Source organism: Oreochromis aureus, linkage group 22 (assembly GCF_013358895.1).
Source record: "Oreochromis aureus strain Israel breed Guangdong linkage group 22, ZZ_aureus, whole genome shotgun sequence".
In the NCBI taxonomy this organism is placed as follows: Eukaryota; Metazoa; Chordata; class Actinopteri; order Cichliformes; family Cichlidae; genus Oreochromis; species Oreochromis aureus.
In genome coordinates, this window is record NC_052962.1 from 38,134,797 (window position 1) to 38,147,971 (window position 13,175).

The 13,175-nt window shown below is 40.5% G+C and overlaps 1 protein-coding gene across 1 annotated transcript; it reads right to left on the reverse strand.

The window, feature by feature from the left end:
- Positions 1-6,582: 6,582 nt before the first annotated feature.
- On the reverse strand, positions 6,583-10,194 carry LOC116317238 (tumor necrosis factor receptor superfamily member 6B-like). The gene is made up of 4 exons (XM_031735938.2): positions 9,828-10,194; positions 9,090-9,483; positions 8,111-8,287; positions 6,583-7,692 (listed from the first exon to the last, which is right to left on the reverse strand). The coding sequence occupies exons 1-4, from the start codon at positions 9,828-9,830 to the stop codon at positions 7,361-7,363; spliced, it is 906 nt and encodes a 301-aa protein (XP_031591798.1). The 5' UTR covers positions 9,831-10,194; the 3' UTR covers positions 6,583-7,360.
- Between the last annotated feature and the right edge of the window lie 2,981 nt (positions 10,195-13,175).

Consider the following 13,175-nt stretch of genomic DNA (forward strand, 5'->3'; position numbering starts at 1 on the left):
GTTGCTGTTTTGTTGTGTTTCAGAATATCTTGTGATAAACATCAGGTTTTCCAGGGTATATTCCACCTCTTGGTATATTTCCATGTTATGTGTCTCAAAACCAAAGTATTACATTGGGCTTTTACCACCATGTGATATCAACCTTGAGTTATCAAGGGCAATAAAGAGGTATAATTATAGACATGCCAGACATTGTTACAAAAGCAGCTATGTCGATGATATTTGGATCCACAAACCAAAATGAATTAAATTCGCACAAGTTTCAGCTGCAGTGTTGCTGACCTTAAATCGGACTAGAGACACTGCCCCTTTATGTGGATCAGGATGCTTCCAGGGAGCTTTCCCTTAGAGGTTTTCAGGGTACATCTAGCTGAGTGATGGACACCCCAGTGGTTCTGTCAGAACTTGCTGGGGAGATGATATGTCTCATGTGGGCTGGGAGTCCATGAAGCTCCAGGAAGAACCGGAGATTTAGTCTATCCTGCTGTAAAAAGTCTTTTTGCTGCACGGACCAAACATCTGTCATCACACAGGCTCATCCACACAGACACACTTTACTAGAATAATTAACAATGGATTAATTATGATACATTAAGAGTGTGTCTTATATTAATAGACAGTTTTAAGTGAAGATGCGACAGGAAAGCATGGGAGACCTGCAGCAAGGCACCGTGGGTCAGAACCAAACTCAGGCTGCTGCATTGTGGCACGTCAGCACCATCGCCCACGTCATTTTGTTGGAGGTAATCAAACACGAGGTTGGTAATGAGACATGGTTAAATTACTGACTGTAGGTTTGAGTTCCCCAGTCTGAGTTTAATTTACAACTTTTCCCTCTCAAAGCTGCTGACCATAGCTTGAAGTTTTGATTCTGCACGTTTTACTGTAAATGCTTCTATTTTTAGTTTTCTGCTAAAGCATGTGTATTTTTATCATAATGCTTTTATGCAGTCTGAAGAAGGCTATAATCTGATGATGTACCATAACCAACGCCTTTCTTAAGGATGGTTCGAGACATATCATTTAACGTCTCACCCAGCTAAGACAGGTTCAATGATAGATCTCCACCCACACTTCAAACTAAGGTTGGAATGTTCATCTGTTTGCCCACATAGGTGGAGCTCTTAAGGTTATGTCAAGAACAGCTGGTAAAGCTGGTAAAGCAGCTCATTTAAAACAATTCCAGTAACAATAAACTAAATAGTTGTGCTTCACAAGATTTTCCTTCATACCAAAAACCAGCTGATGGGTAGATTTACAAGAATAACCTGCAGCAGCACATTGTTCACAAGGCAACATCGGAAATGTAACAACTTTACAATTTGAAAGTAGAAAACCACTCTTAATGGATGCTGTTATCCAGTGCTAAACATTGATCTATACATCTATAAATATACAACCACATAGTTAATTAGGCTTATGGGCATAGTTCTTAGGAACAAACACAAAAGCCTGGAGTGTTTATCTCAGCTACGTGCCCATGCCCCAGTCAAGTAAAATACCTGCTGAATGCTTAGCATCATGGCATGATCTGTAGCCGAGAATCTGCTTTAGAGCCACAGCATGCTGCCTCTTCAGCACTGAACCGAGCAGCAGTTAGCAGAAACCAAGGCAGAGACACTTTTGATGTCTAGAAAAAATCCAAATAGAGTTGTTGCTCTGACTTTTTGCTAAATAAATAAATAAAATAAGACATTAAGACAGAGCCACTTTTGCTACAGTTTCAGAAAAATAATCAGACGACACTAATGACCTGTTAATAACAGCTGTAGGAGCCTTCCTCTCATGCAATGATAAATCACACACAGTCAAGAGTGGAAACACTAAGTAAGCTTCTGTAGCTAAAATGTTTCTACAAGCTGGCCCGTTCCAGTTAAGGACGTGCTTTTCTCAAGAAAGACTGGTTGGAGTGAACAGCAGGATTCACAGGAACTAAAGCTTTTCGAAAAACCTGGATGTTCTTCATCCTGCAGTGATGCAAAGCATTCACAAGTGGTGGGAAGACAGGGCTGTTGCTTATGTCCCTGTCTTGAAAAGATCAACAAGAGCACGGCGTGCAGCCCTAAAAGAGATGAAAAAGGTTCATAGTTCATAATATGTTAAAGACTGTCAATATGAATGGCTTTAACGGGAGAGAACGCCATAAAGGAAGTCATAATGCTGCATGCCTCGAGTTGTGAGAGCCCATTCTCTGGCTTTGCTCCCAGGGCCTGGACACAGCAGGCTTTACAAGAGAATTTCAGGTCAGGGGTCAAGAACTTGAAGCTTACTAAGAGTCAGCTGAGCCAACAAGACAGCATCAGAAAGCACACAAGTAACGACAGTGTTTAGGAAGTAGTCAAGTCAACTGACATCCAGGAGAAATTCTTGTGATTTATCAAAAGGAGTTGTATAAAACTCCCCATCGGCAGCTTCAGCTCTTGTCTAAATGACAAGTTACTCAATTCAGGAGTGTGCTTTTTCATCAATATGTAAATAAAGACCAAATAAAATCCATAAATAAATTCAAAGATCCTGGCAAGCCAAAGGGTGCATAAATTTGCAACCTTATGTCAGTGTTAGTAGTTTCCTGCGGCTTTAGAGTAAAGTGGTTAGTTAATATTTATTAGGTGTTTTGCTCGTTTCATTTATAGTTAGATTTTGTGTTCACAGTTTATTAAAGGAGGGACTAACTGATGGAAATCGGGTGATTCAGTTCTTGTCATTGTTCAGATCTGTTGATTATTGTAAGCCTGCAGTCTGAAGTTCCTGACTGGAAGGATAAAGTACACTGATTATTAAAACACCAGAAAGTGCTTTGTCATTATGAAACCAGCCAATGACTGAGCTTCCTTGCTGGAAGTGTCACAGTGTAGAGAGAGTTCTTCTCATCAGGAAGCAGCACATTACAGCAGTGATGCTGTGAAGCTGTCCCTGGTTTCCCCCGTTAGCCTGTGGATTTCCTTATACAGGCAGGCAGAGCCTTTCCCATGAAATGAAAGAAGCAGTTCTGTCTGTCTGTTTTTTTTACAGACCTTGTGCAATGCAAAACTTTTCCAATTACCACACAGTGTCTAAGAAAACAGGTGTTTTTAAGTGTTGTCCACACTTCCTTTATTTGCATTGTTCGTGTGCTGTTCAACATGACTGTCTAGAACATTTTTGTTTTCATTTCTTCTGTGTTTGTTATTTAGCACAACAGGAATTAGTGATACAGTGGTTGGGTGGCTGGGCTAGGATGAATAAGAAAATGGGTGGAGTGGGTGGAACCGTTTTCTTTATATAAAAAATTAAAACCACTTCATTGTATGCTCTGTGCGCTGACTGAAAATTAAAAATGGAATAAGGAGGTCACTTCACTTGGGAATTTCTGTCAGCTAGTTCCAAGTTTACCTTTATTATCTATCTTGCACCATCAAATACCTTTTAAAGAACAAATATCATTCTGGCCAGATTAGAACCTGATCTTCTCCAGGACGTGAATCCTGATCTCAGGGTTCTTTCAACCAGTGGAATTCTCATTAACCAGTGTTTATAGAGATGCTGCCTTTTGGAGTTGACTGAATACAACAAATATGTTGGTTATTTGTTTTTTGAGTGGTTAATTTCACTGGAAGCATGTCCACTAATTTGTTTCTCTAGTGTTGTTACCAAAGGAAACACAAAGCCAAACAAACGTGGCCACAGTGGTAAAAGGTGAGATTCTAGAGATTATTTCAACAACTATGTCAAACTTAGGCCTGGCTATATTTGTTTTGGTATATATTAAAAACAAGATAAAGCAAAGAAACAAAAAAGTACTCAGCATTCTGTCTGGATTCAGTGAAAAATGTTTCTCATTTTGTTGCTTGTCCTGTTTCACAGTTGATGTGAGATTTTATCAGACGTGTGCGCATCTGTTTTTTTTTTTTAATGACTTGAGTATATGAGGAACTTAAGTGTCAAAAGTCACGTCGGCTTTACGTCGTGCACACAGAGAAGTAGACGGTTGAAAACAAATATTCTGACAGTTTTTCCTCTTCAGTGAAATAAAAATGACATTTATAATGTCAGTGGACAGTGAAAGGTTTCCAGGAAGTGATAACAAGGAATAACACAGTAGTAAATGTTTCCTAGAAGCTCACATGTAACCTTTGATCTTTAAAAGTCAAAATGACTCAGTACATGTTTGCTTTGGAAGTGTCACATGTCATGACATGTAAAGATACAAAAAAACAAGGAGGCCTCTGAGAGCTCAAACGTTATTATTTGACCTTAAAGACTTTGGGGGATGTCAGCCACACTTGAATGGATTGCTACCACGACCACACTCTGCACCCCTACAAATATTTTATCAGCATTCACTCGAAACCTTTCGAGCTACATGCTTACAGACAGAATGCGTGCAAAAATGTTCCCTCCTGGCAAAGGTAAAAACCCCATGTGTAATTTATCATTCTTGGCTTTATATATTTCTTTCTCCAAAGTTACAGTAACACTGATTCAACACTGACTCTAGAATCAGTTTGTGTCTGTCAGTCAAGTGTCCGTTCCATCTTACTGTGGTATTGTGGGCCAGAAGAATTTCCCTCAAAGCTCATTACTGTAAACCTTAGAGAGGTTTGCTTATTCAGTACCAATAACTTTTCAACATTTATGGGAATCTTCTTGTTACGATTACTCACAGTGTTGACCACCAGATTCTGTTGTTTTGGTCATGTAACACAGAGTCAAGGTTGGTGTACAGGATGCAACTGAAACAGGAAAGCAAACTTGCTTTCCTGGTATTTGCAAGGTCACCACACAAAGTAACTGAAGACATCAAATAAAAACAAGAGTGCTATTAAAGCCTCTCGAGTAGTATTGTAGATAATAAATATAAGTCTCAGATAAGTCTCGAAACAGATGGACTATTATGAGAAGATAAATTACAATATTGGACTTCCTGCCAGGAACATATTTGATTTTCTTACTGGCACGATTATCATTCACCCAAAAAGGACTTCCTTTATTATGCTGTTTCTTTGACGGGGGAATTCAACCGAGGAGTTTTGGCTCCAGTTCGTGGTGCAATATAAGCTGACAACAGTAAGGAGAAAAGAAATAACTAGAAATCGCAGTTAAGAGACTGGAAGAGTAAAGCATGTTGGTTCAACCAGTTTAACAGTTGCAGTTCTCCAGTCAGGGAGTGATCTCTCTACACCAACCACCTCCTTTGGCACCACTTATACTCCTTTGCTCCTTTCACACAGAGTTCTGTCGTAATCTGAACAGCAGTACACCCAGCCACTGTGGCTGACCAAATGTAAGCATGCATGTTATTTTACCACAGTGTGTGTGCTGTGTGTGTTTGGATTAGTGGAGAAATCTCCTCAGTGGAATTCAAGCTTCTGTTGTGCACCATGACAAAAAAGCCCCAGTGAGCATGAGTGAACCCTTACGATGGACATGCTTTGGTACACTTTTTGTGCTGGGCCAGTGTGTGGTAGTTTTTTGTGCTTTTAGTGTGTGCCTTAGTTAAACTGCTGTAAAACTGTCAGAAAAAAAGGAAGTTGGAAGCAGAAATGGGAAATACATTTAAAGGTCACAAGAGAATAATGTTACTGGCTGACAAACATGTGACATGTGCGCATGTGTATCCTCCTGTGGGTTACAATACTCTATAATGAAGCTCAGACCATCTGACAACATCCCCTCCTTTGCTGTGGATTGTAAGCTTGGAGGGCTTTTCCAGTCATTTATCTTCTTTGTAATAAGATACTGTGCAGCAACAGCTCCTGTAATGCTTTACTTCACATTTATCTGATGTCAAATTTAATTGATTGAGAGGAAAAAAATATCCAAGCCTACGTGGCACTCTGTGAAAACATAATTTCCCCCTAAACCTAAAAACTGGTTGTGCCACACTGGGCAGCAAGAGTTGCAATCAAGTGTCTCTAATAACTGTCAGGGAGTCTTTCATTCTAGCAGGGGGAATTTTGGCCAACTCTTTTTGCTGAATGAATATCCTGTTCAAGGTTATCCCAAAGGAGCCTGATTGGATCAACATCCAAAACCTCTTTTGCTTTTGAAACCTTACACAGGCAGGCTTGCTGGTGTGTTTCAGCTCACTGTCCCGTCACATAATACAACTGTGTTTGAGTGTCAGGCCACAAACTAATGGACGGACATTCTGCGTCAGTATTTCCTGGAAGAATGGAACTTTCCCCAGCCTCTTCCTTTTGTTTGATTCATGAACTCTGACATAAACTGAGACGAGTGAGGACTCCAGTTCCAGTTATCTTTAGATAAACACAGTGTAGAGCGGACAGGAAAGTGGGGGCAGAGACATGACATGCGACAAAAGGCCGCGGGGCAGACTCAAACCCGGGCCGGCCGCTCTCAGCCGTATGGCATGTGATCGCCCACTCAACGCACCAAGCTAAACCGGCGCCCAACTCTGTTACATTTTAAGCGACATTTTCACTTATTTTTTTGTATAACTGGGACAGTAGATGGCCCTGTAAATTTTGAAGGGGTGGGGGTCAGTTTTTTTTCTTACAGTCTCTGAAGCCAGGCTTGCAACAAAAATGACTCTTGGTACTGGAGAGGCCTTGAAAACTAACTAAACAAATAAATTGCCACTTTTTATGTTTGATATATTAATTTTATTTTGCATTACACAAAGCTTCAGGTAGACTAGCATAGCCAACATAGCTAAAAAAAACTGAACTCATTCTTTACATATAAAAATAAAGATGGCAAACAGGCTATACCACCTTGTCTTTCTACTCGTCTCAGTCTTATAAATAGCAAAATAAATTACAAAGTTCACATATCAAGCTGTTATACATTGTTAAAACTTTAAAACCCTTGAAATGAGCAGAACCATTGCAACAAAGGAAGAGGTAGGTCAATTTTTTTCTCTGTAAAGGTTAATACCAGCATTTCTTTATTAAGTCTGGAGGATATTTCTGTTTTCACTTCCAGAAAAAAATATGGGCATTTTTAAATTCAGTCCTTGTTAGTTTAGAAACCCCGGTGCAACATTGTCACTTTGCTGGGAACCGATAACGTGATACCTAACACAAGTAAATACTAACAGTATCAAATATGTCATAAATGTACTGTTAGTATCACATCATTGACAGAGGATTTAAAAAATGTAACATTTTGTAACTAAAGTGAAGTTACTTTTTTTAATTGGTCCAAAAAACAATGAAAAAACAATCTTAATGTTCAAATAAAACCAATGTTTATGGTAAAAAGTGCTAAAGCCTGTCTTCAGTGCATTTAAACTAAGGCAGCAACTTCCTAAAATAAAAAGATTATTTTAATACAATACACAAGGAAAAGTGGTCCTGCAAAAATTATTTGGTGCCTGCGCAAGATACATATAGATTTCTTTTAATCTCAACCTACTTTACGCATCAACCACCTCCACCTCATTCCGTCTACACTCAGTTTTCAGCTGACTGTCGATTCTTTGCAGCTTTTGGTCTAACCTCTCACCAGCGCTGCTTGCTCCAGCGTTCGTCAGTACTGACGGAAGCTTCCGAATTTGCTCTGCTGTCGCGGATGCTATCCAGGCGTTGAGCTGTTGGTGAAGCTCTGAGGAATTCAGCTCTGTGCTTCTTCCCTGTCTCTTCGCATCCTGAGATGGGAGCTTGTGCACAATTCGACGCAGCCGCTTGATATTTATATTATGGTGCACAAAAAAAGCTGGGAGGATTTCTCTGAGGTAGTCAGCGCCATCTGCAAAAAATACAGACAATCAGTAGCTGATAAAGAAATGGAGCAATGCACTGACAGCAAGACGGTAACAAGGCATTCAGATAAAACCTTCTGCTTGGAAGAGCCATTCTTGTTTTTACTAATTATAGAAACTGAAAATAAGCCATCAGGTACTTTTAGACTAATGCACAGTTATGGTTATGGGTAATTTCCACACTTTGAAATATGAAAATGAAACAGTTTGTGTTTATTGGAACTGTTCCAGGTGGAAGGACAGGCTATTTGAACACAGTTGTTTTACTCCCTCTGATAACCAAAAGCCAAGTCTGTGATTACTCACTAAGACCCGACATAAACACCCGTGAAATCTTTTCAGTTTTTTTTTTCAGATTTAATAATTCGTATGCCTCTTTTTGCCTTTTTAAGCTGCCTATCTCACCTTTGAGATCTTCGCAGTTTGCACACACATTGTTGTGCCAGGAGGAGCCCCTCAGTGCCAGCTGCAGTCCTGCACCACTGCAGCTCTTGTGCTCTGTGCAGTTGTGATGAGCAGAGGAAACCTCGGAGAAGGTGCCGTCAGAGCAAGTCTGGCACACGGTGTCCTCATCAGGTGTACCTGGAAAAGGTAGCGAGTACTTCAATGAAGATACCTGAGATCAGTCATGTAACAAATGGAATATTATTTGAGATAGGTTAACAACTAACATACCATTCAAATGGAATAAAACCAAAACCTTTTGAACTAAGTGAAATCGCCCTCAGCTCAATGTGTTTAAAATGCTGTAGGTGTAACAGTGGTCCTGCTAAGACTCTTTAGTGGCGCTCCACCCTGAATGAATAATGTAGTTGCCATCTTTGCCCCTGTGTGGCAGCAAACTACAGTCTTGAAACAAACTCACAAACTGAGGCTCTGTGCACTTGCTTCAGTTCAATGCTGTCAAAAAAACATCTACAGCTTCTTTGTTGCTGTGTTGGCCTTTCAATATAAAAACCTAAAGCTGTAAGATGGCCAAGAAAACCGAATGGTAGCGGTTGCAGGCAAAATTCAAATTACACAGAATGGAAAACAACAAGCCTGTTTGCAGTGTGAGAAGAATGAAAGTGTCATAAAGACTGTCAGTTTGTGTTTGCTTAAATGGTTCAAATGAGTAGAAACTTTATGTTTACTGTTCTGAAGCTGTCATCTGTGTCAAGGAAACCGTATCATTATTGTAATATACCGGTTTAAAAATAGGCACAGAATTCAGGAAGCAGGCTATTGTGAGTTGTTGTTGCCCTTTTACACAGGAGAGCGGCAGCAATTTCGATGCGTCATAGGAGGAAACTTAATAGTACTGCTATGACACCTCAAAATACGTGCTGCAGAAAACACATTTCCCTATGATGAAAAGCTCATGCAGGAGTTCTGCGCACTCTACCTTTTGCCCGCACTCCTTGTCCGGATGGACACGCGCTGTGTGGGAAGCACATATCGTACTGCGGCTTGTAGTAGTACCCCGGTTTGCACTGGCACTGGCAGTCTCTGTCCGCTGTGCACGGGGTCTTCACCACCTGATTGTGACTGCAGACTCCGCAGCGCAGGCACCTCCCGATGTGGTTCCACACCTCAGTGAAGGAGCCCTGCGGACACTTTGCGCAGTCGCTCTTCTTCTCGGATGAGCACCGAGACCGCAGGTATGTCCCAGGGGGACAGCGGTCACAGCTCACCGGCGACCCGGTGATGGGGTCTCTGCTTACAAAGGTCATGTCCACGCTGTCGACTTGAGCGGCGTGCAGTGAGAGCAGCACCACTGGGAGGACCGATAACATCATCTGGAAGGAAACGAGAAAATTAGCAAAGATCAGGGAAACGGTGAGTGCAAGGAAACATCAAAGTCCGGCAAAATCCAAGAAGGAAAAAAGCAGATAACTTTAAGGAAAACAGAAGCGTCCGACTGACACGTGGAACACATGAATATATCTCTTATTGGCTACTCTTAATAGTAATCAAAATAAATGAAAACTGTAGGTCTCCATGCTAAAAACGTCTACCTCACATTTCTATCAAACTCAAACAAAATCTTTACTAAATGAATAAATGCGTCCACGCGTCCTCAGTCTACGATAATTGGCGTGAGGAGGGAATCCCTCTGACTACGTCTGCAGTCTCCACCTACCATTGCAAACAGCTGGGATGTGCGCGCTGCAGCAGGATTCAGCTCTGTCAGGAGGATGGGACTTCAGCTTCCTCTCCTCGCTATTTAAGCTCTTTATTACGCCCCCGTAATCAATAGACACTTAAAGATATGCGTCATCACCGCATGATTCCAGGTAATTTGTATTTTTAAAAAGCTTTTATTTATCCCCAGTTTAATTACTTCTCACAGCCTACATTTAAAAAAAAAATTATATCATCATACAGGTGTGGGATGAATTACATGTCTGTATAAACACTACCTATCCATCCTCCGGGATGCTGCATTGTCCTTACGGGACTCCCACCACAACGAAGAGCCTTTAAATAAAATAAAGCTGCTCTGATTTTCTTTATTTCTTCTTCTCCTTCTTTTTTACTGTTCAGTTGTTACCTCTTTCCGGTTGGCATTGCGTAATACTGCCCCACATGTTTGCTTTGCCTTTACTTCTAAAGGTGCGTTAATGTTGTAGATCCTGAATTGTGATGTGATGAGTTAAGCCCACACGAGGTTTTGGTTTTGCTAACTAATGATGACTAAATCATGCGTTGAAACGATACTAGGGAAGCAGTCCAAACTGTCGCGTATAAAAGTGGGTATAAAATAAAAATTACAAGCTGAGTGGTCGGAACACTCAGTGTGGTGTCTGCGGAGGGGCTGAACGCTGTCCGAGCTGCTGTAGGGCGAGGAGCACCTTGGACACGCTAACACAGAAAGACAAATAACTATCCAAACCCACATTAACACCTATGGGTAATTTAGAGTCACCAATTTAGCTAACGCCACTAACTGCCTGTCTTGGACCGTGTGAAGAAGCCGCAGTATCCGGCGAGAACCCACACAGACACAGGGAATACACGCTAATATGGAAAGTTGCACTCAGATAGTGGATTTGAGCCCAGGACCTTCTTGCTGTGAGTCAAGAGTAGCCACCACACCACCGTGTTGCCCCTCACTTTCAGCCAATCCCTCCTCAAGAAAATACAGTTCTCCCTCATTATTTTATATATTGCAACTCCCAGTAACAAGGCCACAAATTCTTTCCTTGAAAATGTTCAAAGTGTCCTTAAAATATAATCCAAGAGTGATGTTGCTGCTGAGACTAGTTATTAGACTGCACGAGGAAAAAAAGAGGCAGTTATTATGAAAAAAATCTACACTTTAACACTTTCAAATCACTCTTTTTACTTTGATCTCATCTCCGGCAGTAAGTTGCTGTTCTTTTTTTTGTGAGTGATGACACCTTGTGGACGAAAGATGCTCTGTTTTAAATTTTGCTCCTAAAGGTATGAATCATTTGAGCTTTAATAAAAACCGCAAATAAGTAGAAACTGGAAATTTTTGGATGTCACGGCATGTGAGAGTCCAAGATCATGGTGATACAGACAGAACATTCCAGTGAGTGTACCTAACAGTGACTTAATGAAACTAGAGATAGCAAGACAAGTTTTGTTTGTTTTTTAATTAACTAACAGAGAAAGTGGATGAACTGGAGTCTTGACGGCTAAGAGAGGATTTCTGGTTTAGTTTCAGCAGCACACCTGTCTAGACTTGTAAAAGTAAAACTGAAATACACACACTCACTCAAAAGAGCCTGAGTCAAAGTATCAGACGCCAATAAAGGTAGCACTGCGTGGGGTTGTATCAGGTACTTCCCCCGACAAAAAATATGCTGATGCTAACACTTACCAGGAAGCACTCCTGTGCTGTCGTGCACACCTGAATCTAATTATTTGAAGCAAACATATTAAGTTACAGCAGGTCAAATTAAACCACAAATACATCACAAATAGCTCAAATAAATATAGTTGTACATAGGTCAATAATAAATTAAACACATTCTGACTGTAAATCTCTTAATAAGGAAAAACATGAAATCAAAATTAATGCAATAATATGAATTATATGTTTAAATAATCTTGCATTTCTGAATAATCGCACCAACAGTTGTCACCTTCTCACCAAACTTCGTGCAGATGGTCTTGTTGCCCCCTCCAGCTGTGTGCAGCTGTATAATGTTGTCCCTGATGTAACTGATTGACTGTAATATGTGTGCCACATGGCCACACAGCCATTCTGGAGGGGATCAAATAAATCTTTCACTCACTGACATGCAAATTAGTTTATAACTTTCATGTAATGTGTTTTTTCTCTGAAATAAAGAATTTGGGGCTTTGGGGCTGTTTTTCTGCTAAAGGCACAGGATGACTTCCCCACACTGAGGGGCCAGTGGATGGGCCATGTACTGTAAAATCCTGGATGAGAACCTCCTTCCCTCAGTCACAACAATGAAGAGAGTTTTATGTATTTTTTATTTTTTGGTTGATATCCTTTCTCCATAAAAAAAACAAAAAAATCCCCAAAACTCCTCCAGCTAAACTGGGCGAACATTGAGACGTTCCCAGTATTCTCAAATCTCCCAGTTGGCGATGGTGAAAGCAGTAATCACGAGTCTCTGTAACAGGACTTCAGAAATCAGTGGATGATGTCACAGGAGCTCCGTTCATCTTTTATACTATGTTGGTGCTACACCTGCATAATCCTGCATAAATGAACCACAAATCCCGCATGACTTCAGTAGCCTCCTCGGCCTCCTCCGCAACAATTAATAATCCTGAGAAAATAGATACAATACTTCTCCACTGAATGTTGATTTAGAAACAAATCTGTTTGTCTTCTCCTCCATGGTTTACAATCCACTGCGTACAGCTGCATGCTCTCTTATCTCTGTGACTGTCTTCTGAAAAATAAACAAATGAATTTATTCTCTGTGTTTTTGACTACGGCTTGTTCCCAAGGGAAGAATATCCCACATAATCACTGTTTTGCGTTCGCTCACTGAAGATGATTTCTTGTGTTGCCATAGTTGCAACTGTTTCTAACTACACAACTAATCACCAGGGTCCCTGGGCTCTGTAACAGAAAGAAGCCATAGGCTCTGACTCCACTGAGTTTCCCATTTTAGAAAGGCTGATTAGAATTATTTCAATCAACTCAGCCTGTTGAAAAAACCACCAGTGGCACTTTCATCCTAGGATTCATTACGGAAATGGATAAATAAAGAGGAGCGGTTGTTTTTGGTAATCTTCTATTTAGTAATCCATAATTTAATGAATGAACTGATTTACATTTGAGCTCCAAACCACACTGTTCGCCTGTAACCTGACAGAGTAAATGCAGGTTCTAGCAGGTGAAAACAAAGAGACGAGACAGAGATTACTTAATAACATGTGGTATTTAAACCTGCTAAAGGTGATTCGTGTTATTTTGCAGGGGAAATACATTTTCAGAGGAAATAAACTTAAAACTAACTTAAATTAAAGTAGGAAG

What these genes read in the sequence shown, in the direction of transcription:
- LOC116317238 (XM_031735938.2), bottom strand. An exon ending in ACAAGGAGTGCGGGCAAAAG is followed by an intron (nt 8,288 to 9,089) that starts GTAGAGTGCGCA and finishes TACCTTTTCCAG; the next exon opens with GTACACCTGATGAGGACACC. An exon ending in AAACTGCGAAGATCTCAAAG is followed by an intron (nt 7,693 to 8,110) that starts GTGAGATAGGCA and finishes TATTTTTTGCAG; the next exon opens with ATGGCGCTGACTACCTCAGA.